This window comes from Pseudopodoces humilis, chromosome 1 (assembly GCF_049639895.1).
Source record: "Pseudopodoces humilis isolate 2021_Gansu_Grassland_sample_001 chromosome 1, ASM4963989v1, whole genome shotgun sequence".
Classification (NCBI taxonomy): Eukaryota; Metazoa; Chordata; class Aves; order Passeriformes; family Paridae; genus Pseudopodoces; species Pseudopodoces humilis.
This window is the reverse complement of record NC_142200.1, coordinates 44,766,607-44,789,860: the sequence shown is the minus strand read 5'-3', so window position 1 is coordinate 44,789,860 and position 23,254 is coordinate 44,766,607. Positions and strand designations below refer to the sequence as shown.

General features: G+C 40.5%; 1 protein-coding gene across 7 annotated transcripts in view; it reads right to left on the bottom strand.

Moving 5' to 3' along the window:
- Window positions 1–2,490: 2,490 nt before the first annotated feature.
- The window catches only part of CHST9 (carbohydrate sulfotransferase 9), an 86,851-nt gene continuing 66,087 nt past the window's right edge, over window positions 2,491–23,254 (bottom strand). For 5 of the 7 annotated variants that reach the window (XM_088066485.1, XM_088066482.1, XM_005517204.3 and 2 more), the window contains 2 exons: window positions 19,321–19,358; window positions 2,492–4,012 (listed from right to left, as the gene is read on the bottom strand). In XM_088066485.1, coding sequence (XP_087922611.1) covers window positions 2,915–4,012; window positions 19,321–19,358 — 1,136 coding nt within the window. In that variant the 3' untranslated portion in view covers window positions 2,492–2,914. Of the gene's footprint in view, window positions 4,013–18,944; window positions 18,995–19,320; window positions 19,359–23,254 lie in introns of all 7 variants that reach the window. The other 2 variants (XM_014254580.2, XM_088066501.1) reach the window with 2 other exon arrangements.

The following is a 23,254-nucleotide window of genomic DNA, read 5'->3' as shown; positions in this document are numbered from 1 at the left end:
TTACTAATATTATTTCTCTGAATTATTCATACCAAACTCATCTATAACTTGGCCTCCATTCTTTATTAGCATGTTGCACTTTTTTCCTCACGTGTTTTTTTGAAAATACTAGTATCACTAGTGTGCCATTTTTTTGTCTGTAAATTGTCAATTAACATACATCCACAGACAAGACAAAGCGAATATATAGACACCCAGAGGTTGGTAGACATTTATTTTTTATTTAAATTTACTATATTCAATGGTCTTCCTGTATGGCAAGAGAGATTCACTCAGGATTTGAGGTTGAATCCAATACTCACAAGACCAGAAAATCTAGAGGCCAAACCAAGGTCAAATCCAAGGCAATTTTCACATGAGTTAGAAGGTTGCATGGTACAAAATCAGAACTTTCAGGAGCTCTTCTTTGATGTCTTGATGCACAGTCGCAACTTGAGAGCAACAGCCATGAAAATGCATGAAAAAGTTAAATAAAAAAAACATCCTGTGGGGTAAAGACAAATGGGAACTCAGTAAGAGCCATCAACCAGCGTGGCTGGTGTGGCAGCACAGTGGCTGTGTGCTGGTGTCCAGCATGACAAGGAATGCTAGGAGCCATCACCTCTGCAGCCAGGGGCTCAGCAGTCATTCGTGGGATGTCTGTGCTTCCCATGCTGCCTCATCCAGAGTGGACAGCTCTGGCACTGCGGGGTGGAGCCCACAGGAAAACCAGGAGGGATTTCTGACAGGGAAGGTGGGAGTTGAACACCATCCTGTGTTCAAAGGGGAGATATTTGTTCACCTGAGGAGAAGCAGGCATGGGGGAGGTCCAGTTGTCAGATATCGCCTCCTGAATGCTTCTGGGTGTTAACACCTGTGGTCCACCCATGCACAGCAACAGCTCACACAAGCAACAATGTGTATGTTTCCCTGTCCAAGGCATCCTTGCAACTTCTCACTGGTGCTGAGCAAATGCATCTCCCCACACCTCATGATGATGGATGGCTTTTTGCTTCTCCTCTCTGCTCCGTGGCCCCAGGGAACAGGATGGTTTAAGCTATGAGTGCTGATAGTCACTGACAGCACAACCCCTGGCTTGGGCTGCCCAGTGTGCTTTTAGCTTTTCCCCTTAGAGTGGCCTGTCCTGCCACAAGGAGAGATGTGCAGAGCCTGCTTGATTATGATCTGGCACCATGGAGACTGGGGGTGGCTTTTTTCCTCTTCTGAGCAGAAAACTGAGGGAGAATCAAGCAGCGAGGGTACCTGGAAATGGTATGGCCTTTCAGTTAGGACCCACAACTACTGCTGTGGAAGGACTGAATCTGTACTCATCAATCTCATGCTTTGCCTGAGATGAAGGAAAAAACAATAATAATACCATTACTTGTGACCAATGGTTGGGATAGAGGAAAAAGATATTTTACTTGCATCACTTTCCCATCAGGCTGTTTCCTCACCCTACAACTTGCTATATTGAGACACTGGAGCAAGATGCCCCAAACCATTTCAGAAAGTAAGGCATAGGTGACATCTCCATTGTGGAAGGGCACAGAGATTTTTCCCTATCCATTTTAGGGACTTGGTCTAGCGATGGACTTGGTAGGATTAGGTCAATCATTGGACTGATGATCTTAGAGGCCTTTTTCAATGGTTCCATGATCCTATAATTTTGCCGAGATTTCTCCTCCTCCTGGGACACCCTGGCCCACCCATTGTGCAAGAGAGGTCACTCTAGCAAGAACATCTGCATGTGCTGGTCAGGTACAGGGAGGACAGGGAAGGGAAAGGTAGAAGGTACCTTTTCCTTTTCAAACCAGGACTGTGGGATTCTGGACACATCTTCCTCTAGGACAAGTCACCAATACACATTACACCACATAAAACTGCACCACTCACCCCACTCCTCGGGCTTGGTGACTACTGGCAAGGCAGGCAGGACAGCAAAACACAGGTGACTTCAGGAAGCTCTGGGGGCAGAACCAGTTTATACGTCCAGGAGGCAATGGGCACACATACCTTCTCTGTAACAGATTGCTGGGAGCTGGGCTGATAATCAGACCCCAGCAGACCCAAAATGGTCACAGAACTTGCATTGAAGTTTCTTCTCAGTACAGACCTGATGCTGAAACTTTGTCCTTTTCGCCAAAAATGAGGACTACCACGAATATTTGGGCCACAGTATGAGTGCATCACGTGTAGCGAGGCATCCACTGTGCATTAAAATCTTAATTTTGTTGAATGCAGCAGTTCTCTGAAAGGAGGGTTGTACTTGTCAACTCCAGTGCATCAATCAAAATGAAGTAGTGGACTGGTCCTTTGCAGGCTTACCCAAATTTACTCTGCCCATCAACTGAGCTGCTGTGTTATTTTTAGTTTGATGGATTTGTATTCAAGAGCGTCCTCCAATAAAAAAATCAGGTCTAAAATTGGCTACAGTCTAATAGTAATCAAAAAACAAGCCTTGCAATTGAGAACACTGTAAACATTTTAGAAAATTAGCCAACGATTCTTTATTAATAAGTGACAGAAAGTAAAAATACATTCAAAATTTTTTCCAAAACCCATTTCTAAAGCAAACACACCAAAAAAAAAAGAATCATGCCACTCTGAATTTTTTTTCTTAAACCATTAAAAGAACATTAGGTAAGCTAATGCAACAGCTGTCTGAGCTACTGCTTCTGTAGTATAATCCATAATGGTAAAAGCAGCTTTTTCAGGCATTTTAGTGCAATTTATGCTGTTTACAGGTCTTTTTTTTCTTTGCTTTCTCCATAATTTAATACCAATTGATATCACTCTAGCTTATAAAATCCCCACTAATTCAAGACAACTCTACTTAGCAGTAACTTCATTTCCTTTCAGGGCTAATACCAAAGTAGTTGTTTTGAATCCCAAAATGATAAGTATCTAATAGAAGCCTGAAGCCATTCTAGTGCTATACAAGTGGTGATGTATAATTGAACATTAAGTAATCCAAGTAATAGAAGTCATAGGTCAGCTGTCTCTCCTCCTTAGACAATTCCTTTAAATATTGCCTCACTACTTCTGTACTTGTTCTCTCATCAGATGAATGTCTGTCTTTGAATTTAGGGAACTTCAGATCGGCTGGAGCACCTACCAGCCGCAGAAAGTAATTGGCATCTTCTTCCAGGGTTTCAAATTTTCCTATGAAATCATAGTTGATGAGGCAGGGATAGCAGAGCTTACTGACTTGCTCCCAATGAATGTCCATTCCTACTGGTCGGTGGGAATCTAGCAAATAATGGATAAACTCCTTGAACTTAACTCCTGATCCTGTTTTCAATGCTTCTTCATCTGCATTATGTCTATACTTTTTAATTATTGCCTTCCCAAATACCGGATGGTAATAGCTGTTTGGATGTTCAAACTTATCCCTGAAGGCAGATACCAGTCTTTCCATGGGATCACGTACAAATATAAACTTGGTGTATGTGTTCAAGCGTGCGTAGATCCCTTTTCGGTCATAACTGTCCAATTTCCTTAGATGCTTTCCATAGTGCACATCATCATGGGAGATGTTGTTTGCTGAAGCAGCAAGTCCGCTGAGCACCATGAGGACCCTTTTCCAGTTGGAGCAGCCAGCTTTTGGTACTTCACAGTACAGAACCTTGTGCCTGTCCTCCACATAAATTCTTGACACCAGGTGCACCAGGTGGGTTTGCAGCTTCTTTCTGCTATTGTATTTCCTACAGAAGTCCTGCAGGAAGGCCCCACGCTTTTCCTGGGTGCTATCTGTGTCCTGCCACTCACCACCCTTGACAAATGTCTTGTTTAATGGGTGCAGAGCAGGAGGTAGATACACCCCTCTGAACCAGCTGAGAGGGGACTCACTCATCTTCTGCTGCTCAGGATGTTGGCTCCCCAGTGAGGCAGCTACCACACCGAAAGGGTCAGCCCTGCCCTGCCACTGCCTGCTGCTTGAGACAGCCATCTCATGGTTACTGAGGCCTGCAGGAGCACTTCTCCTCCACGCTGCTTTCCTTGGCATCCCCAGAGGCTGGAGTGTGAAATCCTGCAAACATGGAAAGGATCAGAGCTTAGAGCACAGTGACAGTCCAGCCCAGCCCACTCACGTCGCAGCAGCAGCCAGGATGGTGGGGTATGCTCACAACCAAGCCACATCTGGTACTACAGAGTCCCTTTGGAACTGCTTGATCAAAACACCTAATTTAGGAACAAGCTGGGCTAATTACAGAAATACATGCTTCTGAAGATTACCTGTTAACACACAGTAGGTCCTCCTATAAAAATAAATAGCTCAAGTCACACTTAAGAAATCAAAAATGGTTCACACAGAGGGGCTGATAGTCCTGGTAGGGGTGGCCAGGCATTTTTCTCTACTGAACACATTTTCCCCTGTGGCAGCACTGGCGCTGGTGAAGTTGCACGGTCATTCTCTGGAGGGCACTGGCACAATCACAGTAACAGGTGCTGGATCTACTCCCACTGCTGAAACTTGGAGTAGTCCTTGGCCCCCAGTGGTGACAAAATCAGGGCTCCTAAACAGTTGACATCAGTTGGTTTGAGCAAGGAGTAGTGACAGATGAAACTGTCCCTCCAAAATGGTCCTACTCCTATCTGCATACAGAGAGGATGTGGATGCACTGGACTGAATGTACATACATATGTCTGTGACACAGATGCCTGCACCTGAGCTGCTTTCACAGCTGATAAGGAAAAATAGATGCCTTTGGAGCCTATTCCATTTGACTTATTTAAACACCAACATTACTGACACCAACTAACTAAACATCAACTAGTGACTCTGCAAAGAATGTGAAAATATGAGACTTTCCTCCTGAACGTCTCTTTGTACGTCCCCAGCCATTGTGCAATCCACAAACTGCAGGAACAGCAAAACTTGCATCTGTGTTTTGACATAAAATTCTTCAGAGTCTTGTATCATGCAAGTTGACTGAAGAGTTTCCTGCAATATGGGTATTTCTGCTTGCTCATTCTTGAGTGGATTCTCATGTGTCTGGTAAGCCTTGTAGATTTTTTTTTCCTGTTAGCAGGCAAGCCTGCTGCATTGGGACACCTGCACAGCTGCTTATTTTATTACACATTTGGAGAGGGAGGATGTTGATCAATACGTTTTTAAATATCTTGTTGCAAGTAGCAGAAAAATGGGTTAGATGGACAGACAAGCACAGATTATCTGACTGCTTCCATAAGAGTAACATTTTTGGAAATTTACATAAAAAGATTTTTCTGGCTTAAACTGATTAAACGTTTACTGGAATGTTGATTTGTGGACTGGTAGATCTTAAGTGTGGATTTATGGGGACGATAAAGTTCATAGGCCAATTTGAATAAAACTGTTAAAAATTCAGAGGAATAATGTAAGAAATGGTAATGAATGGAGCACAATTTGAATTTCAGTTTGAAAAAAAGCCTATGAAAAAAACAAGCAGTTCCAAGAAAAGCTAGCATATGTTGCAGTGTAGTAATTCCCCAAAACAAAAACAAACCCAGGGCATCAGGCTTTTCTGTACTGCTGCAAGCCACTGACAAGCAGGTCTTTATGCCACTGAACTGATTTTTGTATTGGTGAACACAAATAAGAGAGTCATGCAGGACTTGTATGTCTGTGAGAGATGCATGTTGCTGATTTTAGAGATGCAAAAGGTTAGTTGAATTAATTTTTTTGATGTGGTCAGCTTTTCTAATATATTTTTAAAAAATGTATTGTCTAATATTTTTTATTTTTTAAAACATATAAAACACGTGTCTAGAGATTATTCCTTCAGCCCTAGGATGGAAATAATTCAGGAGCTAAGTCAGTGCGTAACAACAGAAAGCAGTGGTAGTAGTAAACCAGGGTATGACTATGAGCCTAATGGGAGTTCCAGCATCACAGTGAATGGCAAAGTGCCATTCTTACAACTGCTACTGCACTACCACAGACTTACAAATAATTTAAATGTTTTTACCTTAAAAGGGAAACCTGGAACTTAAAAAGGTAAGATGAAAAGTATGGGGTACTCAGAAACCAGCTGAATGAAGCCCGGCTCAACAGAAGTAGGGATAAAATTGTAACAGCTCTAAAGTAAAGACTGTAAGTTCATCAGTGCAACTCGGGTGATTTTGAAAATTTAGGAAACAGTCTCCAGTGACACATGGCTGTAGTGGTGTTTGCCAGTGCAGAGAAAACTCGGGAGAGGGCAGTACCTCATGACTTCCTATGGTATGTCATCTGAATTTAGCAATTCATTTCTGCACAAAGAAATTTAAACCATGTGAATTTCAAACTAAAATGAGCCCTACACTTCAGAGGAAAGCCTTCTCAAGCCATCCTGTTCTCCTGAACTAGTGGAAGATGCCCTAGTTCTACTAGAACAGGAGGGAAAAGGACAGATTGAAAGGTGTGTGTGGTCTTGATTTTGTTCCATTTCAAAGAGTCTGCCTGGGATCCAGGACAAGCCTAGAGGATAACCCAAGATGGTACTAGAGGAGTGTTGTATTTTAGTTGCAGAAACTGTTAATGCAGCTGTAGGAATCCCAACTAAAAGATTTTTTGTGGGATTAAAAGCTTAAGAGAAGAATGGACAGAACTATTTAAAAAAATCTCAGTACCACTGTAAAGGAACAACACAAGCATGGTTGGAGTTGACTGGAAGGGGCTCCTTCCTAGTGAGATAATGCAAAAGGAGAAAGAATCTCTTAGTAAAAAAGGCCCAAAAAGGAAGAAAAATAAAAATATAATCCCCAAAAGAAAACCAAAACCAAACCAAAACCCTCACAAGCCTACCTCTCCCTCCCTAAGCCAAATAAAAATCCCCAAACAAAACCCCACAACTCTAGGGCCTAAGCTATGATACAGGAAGATCTGAGGACAAAGAAGTTATCTGAATATGTAAAATATTGTAAGTTGCTTTCCTCTTCCACCTCTCTCTGAGACACTTACCCCACTTAATGTTGGCTAATATATGGTTTTATGGTCTCTGTGAAGGATAGTGTCCTTGCAGTAAATGCTGGCTGGAACTTGCTCTAAGAATAGGAATGGATAGTGATATTTTCCAAATGCATAAATGGCTGGTACATTTCCATGGAAGCTTTCTAACTCAAAAAAAAAAAAAAAAAAAAGAAAGAAATAGATCAAACCTTTCTATACACTTGCCTGAGTAACTAGGTTTGTACCTAATAAAGGTGAGATGAATGAAAAGGTAAATCAAGCTTTATTTTTGATGAGAAATATTTAACTAGACAATTTTCTTAGGAAACTAAGAGAAATTGTTTAATAGATACTGCCATGTTCCTTAAGCACAGCTGCCTGACAGTCTGACACTTATCTGCATGAAAGAGCTAAAAGCCACACACTCTGAAAGGATTTAAATATTTTACGACACCAGTCTTATATAAAGAGAAGTGTCTTCTTTGGCTTGCTCTTGGTGTCAGTGATTTTTTGTTATGCATTTTATGACACTTTAAAGATCTGAACATCTTCATATATGGAGATGTTATATATGTATTTTCTTTTTCCACAGCAATAACAAGTAAACAAAAACTTGTAAAACAAATAAACACTTAAAAAAAACCATCCATGTCCATATATCAACATTCCTAACAGCCCATCCCACAAGCTACTGAGCACTGTTGTTCTGGAAAACCCCTGAACATACACAAACAGGCAGGAGACAGTGTCAGACACTGACTCTGGACCCAGATCTTCCCATGCAGACAGCCCTTACCAAACTCTTTGAGCCAAGTGTCCAAGGACAAGAATGTCCATTAATGGCTTTCCAGTGAGCTGCCAAGTTTGGGAACCAAACCTGCCTGGGAGATGAACTCTGCGGTTACCTTGGAAAGATGCAAGGTTATCCTTGAGATATGCTGACAACCTGTGCAGCAGGCTGTGTACATTTAGTCTGAAAATTAAACCCAGTGAAGTACTGCAGCTTTACCAGTAATTGTGAAGTGATCCCTGTCCTCTGCTTGCATGAACACATTTGGAAGGAAGTTAAGAAGTAGCCATGAGCCCAATTTAGAAGAGTATGCACATTGCCCCTGTCTCACTTTAGCTAGGCTGGAACTGAAGACAGATTTAAAAATGAGTTTAAATTCAAGGAAAAAATGGAATTTTATAGAGAATTTGTGTGATGTTTGGTTACTGGCAGGTAAATCAGTGAAGCTGTCAAAACAAAAGGCATTTTAGAATTATTAATGGGTTAATGGATTTGTTTATTTATTTATTTTTTTTAACTGCTGGAGATACCCTGCTCCTCCCCATTCACAAAAGGATTTCTCCTCACTGTAAAAATAAGTAGCCAATACCTTCTTTTGTACACATTGAAGCTGTCTTTTCCTTTAATACCTTCACAAGCCACTGGGGTAGAAGAGATTCACTACTGCCAAGAATGGTTAAGACTCATCCAATTATGCTTTGTGGCGATTTTACAATGCGCGGGTAGGATCTCATCGAGGCAGTTTGCAATTAGAGCAACTCACCATGCAAAAAGATAATGATGTATTGGAGAGGCTGATTTTCCAGGGCTGATTTACAAAGATTTAATGGCCTGCAGTGAAGACAGTGCTGTGTTTCCTAAATGCCTTAGTGCTGGATATTCAGTTTTACCAACAGGAATAATAAAATTAAATAAGTCCAACTGAAAACATAGCATTAAGAATAGTAAAGGGGAGAAATATTCTGTTTTCTTGTGCTTTTCTCTGCTACCAACTTACCTGTTTACCTAGGATGACTCTGTAGAAAACTGACAAAGAATAATTTGAGACAAGGTTCATTTTCCAATTCACACTCCGACTATAATGATCAGGGAGCACACAGAGATGAGTCTCCTATTTATGTTTTTAGCTGAAGGCAGATTGAATACTGGAGGACTACAAAATGAAAATCCTCTTACTTGGATGGTAGTTATCTGTGAGTCTTTGAAAACTTTGGAACCAATAGTTTCAGCATAAAACCTCAAGTTTTTCACATAATGGTTGATGCAGCTCTGAGCAAACAGATTTAGTTAAGATCCCTGCTCATTGCAGGAGGATTGGACTGAGTGACCTTTGAAAGGTCCCTTCCAACTCAAATTGTTCTGTGATTCTCTGATATCTGTTGGGGACGCTTAGAAGAATCTCTTAATCAGAGGATCATGATTGTTGGCAGATAGCTGAGACTTGGTATGCAGTTTAAATATGAGGAAAAGTTTGCATGACTCCTATTGTCTGCAAGCCAGTGAAGCCTGGGTGTGTTACCACCTCACTTCAGCTGCACAAACATGAAGAGCTGTACTTATATGTGCAAGTTTTCTTAAGCCTGCCAAAAGGAGAGATTATCCTAACTTCTTTTGTGCTACAGGACTATTTGGAAAATGTAATTCAGAATGGCCAGACTCCTCTAATACTACCCTATACTACCTGAGCTAACATGTAAATATGCCCAGAACTCTCTCATATCTAAGCAGTTGTTTAGTGTAATGTTGGTGAGCTGAACAAACTCTCACAGGATCTCCCAATGGAGAGACTATTCAGGCTGGCAGAAAATATTTGCTGATGAGGTGCTTCACCTTCTGTGCAGTGGAGATAAACCTCTTGATTCATCACTTGTGCTTGTATCAGCTCCTCCAAAGATAATAGGCACCACTAACCCCTCACCTCCCAGTGGAACCATGAATTTTTGGCTTATCTAATATATTCAGGGCATATCAGTGATGCTACATTCCTCAAAAGCCAGAGGCAAGACCTTACTGTCACTGACATCACATTTTCCTAGGAGATATGTATCCCTAAAACACATGTACTTGTACCAAGCATCTCTATGATTACTAAATAGGTTGAGGGGAAAAAAAAAATAGTATACAAGATACTCAGAATTTCCTTCAGAGTCTTAGAGGCAAACCTCATAGTTTGTAGCTAAACTACAATTAGGTTCAAAGGAGATCCTTGTGAACTCTAAGCTGGACACAAAATAGAATAACTGATCATAGTAAGAAAGAAAATACTTCAGGTAGATTTTAATTAACAGATACCAGTAATTTTAAATACTGCTTTTCAAAACACAGCTTTGTGAGTCAGTGACTATTTCCCCCAGAATCCATTAGCAAAAAGTCCAGCATCTGATTGCATGGTGACTTGGAGTTATGGCAAGAATACAGACCAAGATAATGAAGAAAGAAAGGGAAAAGAGAGTTTTTTTCTTTTTATACAATGTGGCCAAGTGTCAGTGATTAGTGTGGAAAAATTTGAACAGAGAGCTCCAATCCAGAGGTGGTTTTGCAGGAGGACAACACAGGCCTACAGGCAGTGGGGAAAGTAGAGAGGCTCCATGGGGAAAGAGAGACAGTAACACTATCACAAGTATAGTAGCGTATTGTCCCCACTTAATAGGGGACAGGAAAAATCCATTTGTCTTTGGCTGAGACCTCACAGATACCCAGCTCCTGGCTTTGCACCAGGCTCCCCTCCTCTCCCTGCCCTGTCTTCTTCTACAGAAAGCACAAAGTCATGCTAATGAGGCAAGACAGTCTGCACGAGCCACTTCCACAAGCTGATTCACATGGTCAGCAACTTGGATGAAGGAAATTAAGCTCTAATTTACTTGCCAATTCTTCATCAAATCTGGAATTAACTCTCTCCTGTTTCCACCTTCACAGTCAAAGCATTTGGATTCTCCAAAGCATGTTTCAAATGGTTGGAATACGAAAGATCAAGTTATAATTAATAGAAAAAGTAGCAATAAAGATGCTATTATTATCAGAAACTAAGTTTTGAATGACAGATTAAAGATTCACCAATACAACTGCAACCAAGTATAGCAAATAAAAAAAGCACTCCACTCCCTTATTACTAATAAATAAATAAAAGTGAAGGTCAATTGACAGCAATAATAAATTGGTTTCAGGATAGTGCAATGCTGATGCTGCTTGTCTTGCCTCCCAATAACAGTTTTATGGTGCTGGTTCTTGGCACTATAACTTACAGACTTGAAAATAAGCACAGAGCCACTGCAGCCCAGACAGCTAATGTTTGGGCAGAGTCTGCAGCCAATTTGCATGGAGTGCATGTCCCTAGATGTGCAGCTAAGATGCGCTGGTAATAAAAGGCCATTCTCAGGTCATGGATCTCTTAACACTTGGCCATATTTAGCCCAACCTCCTTCCTACCTAGCAACACTTGTTTTGGGTACAGGAAAACTGGTGTGTTAAAATTGTTTAATCCTGAGCTCAGTTCTCCTCTGTATCAGTAAAACCTAAGTCAAACAGTGTGGTCAGTGGCCAGAAATCTTCACCAACACTCACATTTCTACACAGAACAATCTTGCAGTAAAGCAATTTAAACAACCTGAAATTCAAAATGGACTAAACCAAGCATACAGCATTCATTTTATGAAGTATAGGACTTCATAACAAGTAGGTTTACATTATGTATAGAGGGAGGTTAAATCTGAAGATGACACTTTCAGGCAATCTCTGTATATTACATATTGAACTCTTATTTTAACTCATTAAGTAATGTTAATGTGCCTACATTTTCATAACTTAAAGCACAAAAGTAAACCAAGTTACCTAAACAGCTCCTACTGTTGACAAATGCAATTCCCAAAATTGCTATTTGCAAGTGTATTTGAAACGCACATTTGAAAACAAATAATGTCTCTTGCATATTCATAACTCAAGCCAGGCAGGAATTTTTGAGCACATTTCATATTTCAGACAACATCTATTTTTCTCACTAAAGAAAAGGGACACCAACAGTTTTTATCCAAAGATAAAACCATGACCATGATGATGACCATGTCTCAGCCCTTGCTGATCAACACTCAGCCTGTGCAAGAGAGACCCTGTCCCCATTTCTCTGTCTGCATAAATAGACATATTTTGCAGGAAGCTGACCAAACTGCTGGGTGTTAATTCTGGAGGCTAACCCTGCATGCTAGGGCTGAAACCCTGGCTCCTATTTTCCAGCAAGTGCCTTGAGAATAGAGGCCTGAAATCTAATGTGGTGCTTCTGCACACAAAGCAGAATTCCTCACATTAGTGGCTGTGGCAAGATTCACAGGGATTTTTTTTCTGGTAAACAGAATCCATCTCTATCTTGTTTGCAGGTAAACACACTTATCTTCCAGCATAAACAAGACATCTTGCTCTTTTAGAAATAATAAGAAAAGTTCCCAATGAAACTAAGTTCAGATGAAGAATATTAATGTATATTCAGGCATGAAGAATTCAATTTCCCCTAAATTGCTTTGGAAGAGACACTAATATCTCTAGAGGTCTCAAAGCATTTTCCCTTCAATCACAATTAGCATTTAATTCAAGTTAGATGACTTTATTGGTAAATAAAAAATAAATAGAAATGTAAATGCACTCTAGGTTGGCAAATGTCTCAAATACATGTTTGCCTACATTTGTACACTTTTAAACAAATTTGTGTGTTCATTTCTAGATGGAAATAATAATACTTGAGAATTGATTGCATTCATAAATCACGGTGAGAAAAAATAGACTGTGAATTGACAAAGGGCATTATTCACTGTACACTCCATCCTCACACTGACTGACCCTGTTTCACTGAATGGGGCTGTCATGTCTATCACAGGTAAAAGAAAATACACTAGCTTATTCTGTAGCAGATTTTTTGTGTGGCTATCCACTCAATATGCTTTAATATGCAAGCAGCACCACAGCTGATCAGTGTGCCACCCAAACACTAACTAGTTAAAGCACCATCCCTCCTTGAAGCACAGGGATCATAAGAGCAGCACTGTGTTTAAGGGTAGCTGCACCCACCAGAGCCACAGTCTTTGGCTATCTTGTTTGCAGGTAAACACGCTTATCCTTGAAGATCCCTTGACCTTCACACTTCATTTTTCCATGTCTGTAAACCAAGGAAAGATAATAATTGCCTTGCCCATGTGAATATTGTGATTCTTACTGTCTGATTAACACTGGTAGACAAGCCTTGCCATTTTACAGAGCAAGAAAAGACACAGAAATCTGATAACTGGGATTGCAACACAGCTTCCCAGTCCATGCTGCCTTTCACTGCTCTAATCCCACACCGTGTCTTTCAATACTTCTGTTGAGCATTCAGTCTGTTGTGTATTTTAATGCTTAGGGTTTTTTTTTTTTCACAAAAAGAATAATTCTTCATAAAATTTAAGATATTTTTATCTTCAGACACTGCACTTATGTTCCTGTCTATACAGCCTGAGAAACAGTTTACTCCACAAGGGACTGAAAAGATTCTCACATAAAAGTGTCTCCTATACTCATTTAAATAATAGTTCCCCCTGTATTTTTTTCTGAGAGTCACCATCTTGGTACCATATATTATGCACTAATCAGTGAAGGACTGTTACGTTATCTGAACTCAGAGGGGGCAGAGAATGTTACCAGAAGCAACCCTTATCAACTTGGAAGAAAGAAAATGTTATGTGTAGGGAAAAACAGAGTATTTTTTCCCAACTGCTTTTTATCTGATAATAGATAAAAAATTAAAAATTAATTAAAAAAACCCAAAAACTTCTGCTTACTAATAAACAAAATGTGCAGGGGGAGCAGGAAGGATCTCATATTCAACCACACAGGGCTCAGAGCTGTCTACCTCAAACAAGTGAACAAGTGAGAACCTACAGGACATGACCAGGTGGATCCACCTAGTGGATCAGGGAAAAGAGGAGTGGCTGGAAAGTTTTCCAGTGGAAAAGGAAAGGGGGGTGCTGATTAGCAGCTGGATCTGTCCCAGTGTGTGTGCCCAGGTGGCCAAGAAGGTCAGCTGAATCTTGGTTTGTATCAAAAATCGTATGGCCAACAGGACTAGGAAAGGGTTTGTCCCCCTGCACTCAGCACTGGTGAGGCCACACTTCAAGTCAGGAGCAAGGAAGATTTCCCTTTGTGGAAAAGGATCAGCTTAGGGAATATTTAAACAAACTAGATAGAAACAAATCCTCATGGAACAGAAACAAGGAGCTTTTGGAATGCACCCTTGAGTGCTGAAGGAGTTGGAGGATATCACTGTGAGCCTATTCTTGATTATCTGTGAAAGATCATGGTGATTGGGGAAGGTTTCCCGAGGACTGGAAGAAAGCAAACATCACTCCTATCTTTAAGGTTGGATAGCAAGGAAATTACAGGCTGATCAGCTTTGCCTCATTACTTGGGAGCATGACAGAGCAGGGGACTATTCCTCCCTGGGTGCATTTCACCTTGATGAACTTCATGAGGTTACTGTTGATCCATTTCTCCACCCTGTTGAAGTTCCTCTGCATGGCAGCACAACCCTTTGTTGTATCAGCAATTCCTCTGCCCAGTTTTACATCCTGTGACAACTTCCGGAGGGTACAATCCATCCCACCATCCTAATATGTAATGAAGAATTTAAGCAGTATTTGTTCAGCTGTGACCCCTGGAGTACTCCACTGGTAACTGTCCTCCAGCTAAATCTCATCTTGCATGGATTTATGAAGGGGAAATTGAGCCTGACCAGTCTAATAGCCCTGTACAAGGAGATGACTTGATCAGAAGTGAGGGGAGAGTCCTGGATCTTGTTTATCTCAAATTTACTAAGGCTTTTGGCACTCCCATAACACCTTCATGAATTACAGGTTAGATAAGTGCTCAGTGAGTTGGACTGGAAACTTAAGCTCAAACAGTTGTGCAAGAAATGCAGCTGGAGGCCATTCACTACTGCCCCAAGGTCGATGGTGGCTCCAGAAGTTTCCCACATCTTTATTACTGACCTGGATGATGAGACAGAACGTACCCTCACCAAGCCTGCAGGCAGTACAAAACTGGGAGGACTGGCTGATACACCAGAGGGTCGTGCTACCATTCACAAGGACCTCAACAGATTTGCAAAATGGCTAAACAGGAACTTCATGAGATTTGACAAAATGGAATGCAAAGTCCCACAGCTGGGGAAAAATAAGCCCAGGAACCATTACAGGCTGGGGTTGCAGAGTGGGAAAGCAGCTTTGTAGGAGAACAAGATGACTGTCAGCCAGAAACGTGCACCCAAAGCAAAGAACACCAACGGCCTCCTGGGCTGCATCAGGCAGAGCAATTCCAGCAGAGCAGGAGAGGTGATCCTTCACATTTGCTCAGCCCCGGTGAGACACAGACACACTGGGAGTGCTGTGTCCAGTTCTGGACTTCCCAGTGCAAGACATGGGCATACTGGAATGCATCCAGTGTATAAATGGACATAGAGGTAGCCACGCCAGAGTGAGTTCAGTGAAGGGGCAACAAGGTATTTAAAGGTTAGGGCCAAGAGAGCTGGTGCTGTTTAGCTTGGAAAAGGCTTGGAGAGATCTTACCAATGTATGTAGTCTGGGAGGGAAGAAGTGGGGAGAGTAAAAATGATGGTGCCAGACTCCTCTCAGAGGTGTCCAGTGACAGGACAGGAGGAAGTGGGCACTAAGTGAAACACAAGGAATTCCATGTAGATATAACAAAATACATTTCTGCTGTGTGAATATCAAGCACAGGCATCCAGGAATATCCAGGAACAGAGGAATCACTATTCTTGAAGGTACTCAAAATCCAGCCAGATGTGATCCTGGGCAACCTGCTCTATGAGTAAGGGGTTTAGACAAGATGATCTCCAGAGAAGTCTTCCAGCCTCAACCACTAGGTGATTTTATAAAGCACGTGAGGGTGAAACAGTAGTTCAGTTTGTTTAGTGGGCTAAAAGCATTAGCTCTCTCGTAGATTTTCAAACTCTTAATTTTGGAGGAATAAAGTATAACACTGAGGAATATGACCCCAAACTGGGAAAACAGAAGCACGTGCCATACCTATCAGATAACCTCAAAGTGGCAAGACTTGGAAGCTGGCATAAAGGGACTGAAGTTTTTTTTAGCTAGGTCATTTGAGACTATGAAGGAGATGGAGGAGAGAACTGGAGTAAACTACAGCAGAGTGCAAGGTCAACCAAGGAGTTTGGTCTGAACTGTGAAGTTTTCACTCATATTAATATGGATTTATTATACCATGTACCCCAAGCAACATTCAGGTTATAAACTATTCCTCATCATGGCCTGTGGAACAAACTTATATTGTCATTTAACAGAGGTTTGAGTTGTCCTTGACTTCTTTTCGTTGGCACAAGGTGTACACATACTGACAGTATGTCAGAGCTGCAGTTATCCGTGGTCCAACCCCAGCTCTAGCAAGTACATTGCCTCATCATTATCCTTTCTGTGTTCCTGCTTTGCAAGCCCATGTGCAGAAAGGGAAATTCTTCCTGACAGAGCATTTAAAAGACTGAGGTATGGATGTGCCACTTCAAGACAGTTTGTCTGACAAAAAGCTCCTCAGTGACAAAACAGGGGGACAGATATTGTGGAGCACTCACTCATCTCCCAACCTGACCTGCAGCTTCACTGCAGCAGGGACAGGCTCAAGTCTGAGCTCAAACACAGTTGGGATTTTAACCCAAAAGTTGGACTCTGCAAGCAACTTCACCGTCCAAATGCAAATACACATATTCTTGTCAGTCCTTCAGAGATTCAGAGGCACTGGACAAAACTGTATGTAGGAGTGTACACTCAAGCCAATATCAGGATGACAAGCATTTATAAGCATGAAACATAAAGGGTTTCCACAGACACATTTTGATTTGTGGTCTGTAATGTGTTGTTTTGCCAAGACTGTTACATAGAAACACATGGGGTTTTTCTTGTTTCCTTTCATTTTCCTCAGCAGTTGTTAATATGCTGCAGTAAACAGGCTGTACATTGGTCACAGGATTTACCCTTGAAGTTGCAAAGGTAGTTAGGAACAGGTATTAAAAAGCAGAGTTTGTGCTACATCTGGTTGACTGCTGGTGGTAGATGACCACTGCTGTTAAATGAATATACATATTTATATACATAAATGACAAAAATGCTGCTTGAGGAAAACCAGCAGATGCTTTATGATCAAAGGGAACAAAAGCTAGTGAAGATAACTGTAGCCAAAGGTTTCTGGAAGCAGATCTTCCCTTAGTGTTTTGTCAGTGTCATGTTTCACTAAACTTTGCTTAGGCTTTAGAAGAGCTAAGAACCACACAGAAACCACAGTGGTTTTCAAGATTAGAGAGGTCCCAGATACATACAGACAGTCAGGGATTTACCCAGCAGGAGATCACTGGGACAGCAGCTTTATCATTTCTCCATTCCCCTTCTGTTTCACTCACTTCTCAACAAGATATTTCCTGCTATTTGCCCCTTTGCACTCTTGCTCCTGTCAAGTTGTAACATCATCCATCTTCTGCAGAGAGCTTCTCCCTCACTTAAATTTCTGGCAGCCAGTTTAACTCACTGTTGCTGAATTGAACTTCAAGGGGACTAAAGGATCTTACCTTGCATATAAAATTTTAAGTTCAGTATTGAAAATAAAAAGAATCCTTCCATGACAGATATTCCATCAGGATCAACACCAGTTTAAATATTTTTGTTGAAGCAATAAAAATACAAATCAAATACAAAGGGCTTCTGTAATTGTGCCCTAAATGACAGACTTGAAAACGAAGTTGATTTCTGTTCTGAAACACTCTTTCAATTTTTGCAAATTGAAAGGAAATTCATATGGAATGGGACATCACCAGCTTAAGTAGTACCCATATAAATGGGAATGTCTAAAAATCAACTTTTAACAGCTTTATTTAGATACATTCAGCATATACAGACAATGAAATCTTCTTACAAAATTAGATACTCTTAGGTTAACTGCAGAGAGACAGAGCAAGTGAACCATTCAATGAAAGCAAGACAGTGGCATGCAGGAAAGAAAAAGACCAAGACAGGACACACAAAGTACAGCATATGATCCACCCTTTGAAAATGTGGCAATTGTTTTTAAAAATCACAATAGACATGTTTCCTCAGAAAAGGGCAATGACATGCACAGAGCAGATTTTGTCACACAGAAAATGTGCAGAATTAGGTCTCCAATCAACGACTCACACACTGCCATCGTTGCCTCTAGTTGTGGTTTAAAAATACAAGTGCCCCCCCTTCTGGCCAACAAAGACTCCCAAAAGTAGCTTTGCAAGACATTTCAGGCTAACTTTAAAATGTAGTTTTGGTTATTAAAGTTAATTAGACTTGTTCTAGGATATAAAGTCAGTCAAAGCACAGAACTCCCATTAAATTCCAAAATAGTTCTACAGTCGTTTTAAAAAGTGAAATATTTCCTTTGCTTATGCAAAGTGCCATGTTCTGGACTAAATATCTATCCATCAGTTTCTCAATAAAGAGAACGTTGTAAAAGCTCTGAATATTTCATTGGGCCACAGGACCAGGCTTCCTGTAAGTGTCCAGACATGCAAGTGTTTACTTGCTGAAGAGGGGTGCCAGCTCAGGCCACTGAAAGTGACACACTGGCATCTGTGCCATTGCTCGGCCATGGCAGGGCACTTGCTGTTAGACCCAAACCAGGCTGCTTTAGGTGGTCAGTCCCCTGTCAGGTTAGTTCTTCATCTTGGTGATCAGTTCGCAAACAACTGTGATGTGATTACGCTAATGGCTCGATATATACCTTAGAAGGAAAATGGCCTAAGGAAGGGTAATTGCTAGACTGCAAATATTTTAATCACTACTTTTTAAGTGATATTTCAAAATATATCTCACAAACAATCCAGATGCCCATTTATATGCCATCTGGTTGACAGTACTTTCAGCAAGAGGACAAGAAGCCCAAGAATGACAAGCAAGCACACTTCTTGTGGAGTCGGGTCCTTTCAATCCACAAAGGCAAGTAATTGAGGAAAGCAAACTCTGGATTTCCTCCTCTCTTTCAGGTTAGAAATCTTTTCAGTTCAGTTCATATATGCTTTTCCTGATATTGAAATGGCAAATTACAATATATAAAGGTTTCTTCCTAAGTAGTTACTCTTGATACAGTAAAAAAGACAAGACGGAAAACACCTCTGCAAGCAATGTCACAGTTTAGTGCAGCCTCAATGAAAATATTGCAGAAATAACCTAGGAAACACTGAAATACACTACTTACATATGCTTCAGGTATTTTTATCAATAGCTTTCTGCCTTTTAAAAGGAATACTAGAAAACAAAAGGAAAAAACCAAGCATAATGTTGTGCTACAAAATTTAATACCAATGAACAAATTACCTCTGGGCTTTGTCCTCAGCATCAACACATTGGGAAGTAGATGAATTAAATTGCTTAAATGGCAAATCTTAGATCAAAATGATGGCTACTCCTGTGAATTCAGCACATCTGCAGAGCCAGCCAGTTGTCTGACACATGCTCCTTAGCACACCTGTACTGTTAATATTAGTGTATCTCGTGAAGTTCTCCTTTCTACTTGCCACAACTCTTCTGCCTGCAAAATTAAGTTAACAAAAAGTATGAAAGTTTCCAAATACCTGATTAATTGTCTCTTGTTGCAGTTTTTTTCCAGACTCTGAAAGGGAAAGAAAATAGTTAGTTTGCATATATTCTAATCAATATGATAAGGGACATGCAGAGTAACAAACAGTAAGTTAATAAAAAAAAAATCAAAACCTATAATCAAGAAACAGAATTTAAGATGTAGAAATTTCTTGATAATTTGAAATGGAAATACACAAAAATAAAACAAACACAAGCCTCTCTTATAAAAAAGATGTGACAGAAAGAAGATTGGGATAGGTAGCCAATCTTGCTAACCTGGAACCCCACAAGAAATTTAAACATTCAAAGGAGAGCAAAAATTTTCTAATATGTACTATGTTTTAATGTTGCAAGATGTACTACGTGACCAAGAGACTGGCAGCATCTAGCTCAGGATTTGACCACTGGAGGAGAAAAGCAACTTCTGCCATTACCTTAAAATAAAATTAAATGCCTGTGTCAAGACTGATGCTAAGCACCAGCTGGCCCAGGGAGAAATTCTATCCTGATATTATCCACAAAGTGGCAAGCTGAATTATGGTCTTGTTTCCTTATTCTGGCCTCCTTCTGCAGCGTCCTTCAGTGTGCTTCTGGGGATAAAATCAAAACCTAGACCGAACACTGCTTTTCTACACTGTCTGGGGCTCTAGTAGCAAGGACACCTCCAACCTGTTCTTTGCTCTTTGACCAAAAGAGGCAGTAATTTCCTTCATTTACTGCTCCCATGCACTAGTTGTCAAAAGGGCAGCTGGTATCAGTTTGCTACTGGAGACTGTCCACACATATTGGGGAAAGTCAGGAATTTCACACTTGCCTATCCAGCTAGGCTACGTGCACCCTGAGGGTTTTTAAAAATAACAATGATAGGACGGGACTTACAACCTGTCAGTATCACTATTAACTGTCAGGGGAGCCTGCCTAGCTCGGGTGGCTGCCACCTCCAGCCCTGGAAAGGATACTCCATTTCAACAAAAAACTTTTCCATATTGATAAGTGTGGCACAAACAGAATTTTTAAAATGAGGTGAAAATATTTGAAGTGTTAATATACAGTATAAAGGAAAATGATCCTGCCTTCCCATCCCTGAGACTACTCCTCTTTTCAATGAAAGAATTATAGATTATTCAGATGAAGATAATTACTTTAGGCTACATTATAAGATTGTCTCTTATGATAATTACTTCCTGCATGCTTGTGTTGTGTTTTTATTTGCTAAATATAAAAATTATGCTTTAAAAAAAAACTCCACAGAGTTTTAGGGGAGACTTCTTAAAATGTATTCTCTTGCTCACTGAGTTCATCTTTAGGAGAAATAAGATTTATTTTTGTAACAAATATTTTAGCCAAATAGATTGTTGGTAATAGAAGATTAAAGGAGTATGTGTTTTTAGCATTCTCTAATGATATACAAGTTGCTAGGAAAGAAGAGTGTTTGAAATCTCTGGTTAGATCAACACTATTTTGCTCAAAGGTTTGTGGACTTTGAATACTGATGCTTTCCTGTTTCCCAGTACATTTGTTTTTAGGCTATTTTGATTCACTTTAAAGGAATTTTAATAACTTTCTGTTGACAGCATGGACAGCTGGGCTTGAGAATTAGTGAAAATTCACTTGCTGACTGAGGAAGGAAGTGACATCAATGAGTTTCCAAAGTCAGCCCTGAGGGAAAAGTGTGCTCTGCCAGAGTAGCCTTTCATGCCATTGTATTTCCAGTGATGCCTCAAGATGCAAATTGCATTATCAATCAAACTTGTGGTTTCTACCTCAGACAAATATAAAAAAAAGGACAGAAAGACTGGGAAAGACCTGTGCAGCCATTCCTGACACTACTGAGAAACAGGTGAAGAAGAATTTATGGTAATTCTTTCCTTGCTCTCTCTTCTTTCTTTTGGCAATTTAAATGTACAGTATCAAGGAAAAGGCAGTTGCAGAAGTGGCTGCATGATATGACAGCAATGATGACATGGGTTAAACAGGACAGAGATTGACTGGGCTGTTAAGGATAGAAGAAAGATCAAATTCAAGGTCAGCACTAAATGGAATACTGAGTTCTCCATTTATTCGCTAGACGATCCTTGTCCTCATCACAGAACAACTACGTGCATTTGGCAGAGTCAGCACTTGTGCTCAGAAGGGACCAAGGTCTGTAATAACAGACGCTGCAAATGAGGGTGGAAATATACTGGCACCATTACAGGGGGAAACCTGCAAAGTCCTGGTGTGTACTGCACTATTGTTTAAGAAGAAACATCACAAAAAGCTGTGAAAAAACATGACACCTACAGTGCTGAAAGGAGGTTGGTTCAGTTTCCAGCTGCCAGGGGCTAAGTGTAGGGTAGGACAAGGCCTTTGAAAGTGGGCAGAATTTTTTTTTTTCCTGCTTCATGCTTTTTTTTGTTTCCCCTTTTTTTTTTTCTTTTTTAGTTCCCAGAATTATTTTATAATGAGAAGTTGCTAACCTATGTTTTACTTTTGGCACCCTCAGTTTCGAGGAGGATGTTCCTGCGCGGTGCCTTGTTATCATTTGTGGTGACCATCACCATCCACCATCAGGATTCCAAAACCACCACTGGAGAGAGTGCTCCTACCTCAAAGGACATGAAGCAATAGGACACTGACATAACCAGAACTCTCAGAACATGTCAGCCAGTCCTATGGGCAACACCTGTGTCAGTCTTATGAAATGCAGGACACTTGCAAGAAGTTTCATTGCTGGTAGACGCACACATGCTAAATCTAAAATTTTTGTCAGTTTTTCCCAAGCCACTGCAATGAGGCAGCAGCATGTGCAACATCAAACTAACTGGGAAATTTATTGCCATCTGAAAACTTACATGGAAGTTGCCCAGTAGGTACCCAGTGCAATCCCAGAGCATACCTTCTGCAACTCAGACTGCTTGTAAGCAGCTTGCTGTTCTCCTATATTTCTTCTGAAGCTTCATTTTTCTACCTGTCGTCTTGCAAACTGTTCCTAAAAGGGCTCAATAATGCCACCTGGGCAGCCTTAAAATCACAAGCAAATCCAAAGGTCTTCATCATAGACAAATAACTGATACTCTTTCATTCAAAAGTATTTACCAGTATGAATTATGATTCTTGTTTGCTGACACTGTGCTTTCCTACCGTGCTAACTGAGGCCAAACTGCTGCAACTGGATTCCAGTGATGTTTTTGCATCAGGACGGGAGAAACATACCTCTGCCAATTTTTGGTGATTTTCTTTTGTCTCTCTAGTTGCAAAAAGTGTAATGGGTGGTTGAGATAAATGGCCTTCTTGGGCTGACCTCAAGCTATAGCACTTTAGAAAAAAATTACAGCAAACACTGTTTAGAAGATTTCTCTGTATGTTCATACACTAATTAGTGTACTAATTCCTGTTTCCAGGGCAAGTCGGTTTTTTCAAAAAAAAAATTTTTTTTTTTTGGTTGCTTGTCCCTGATTAGAAGATTACCTTACTGAGAGGAATAATGTATGTTTTCTAATGTAACTGACAGCTGCAAGACATGAGAGTGTGCCATAATTGCTGCTGTCACGAGGAATGGCAACGCCGCCTCCTCAGCCTTATGCACACAGCCTACACAGAGAGCAACACGTAATTACACACTCCGTGCCCTGCTTACCTCCATACACAGGAATGTGGTATTTGTGCAGGTTTACAGATTAATCTGCTGTAATTCCCTTTAATGTTAAACTACTTCCAGCTCAAATATAATTAAGATCACCAGGTACAAAAGATTTAGATTGGAAATATGAGTACACTCCAACAGAACAAATAACAGCTTGATGCTGTTTTTTATGTTCAAATAGTTGAGTTGGATACATTAAGGATTTTGACAGCATGTTTGTTCTGCAAGTATGTAGATGAAAAAACAAAGGTTTCATTTCAAAAGGCAAGACATTACTACTGTATTTAATTAGAGAAAAAAAT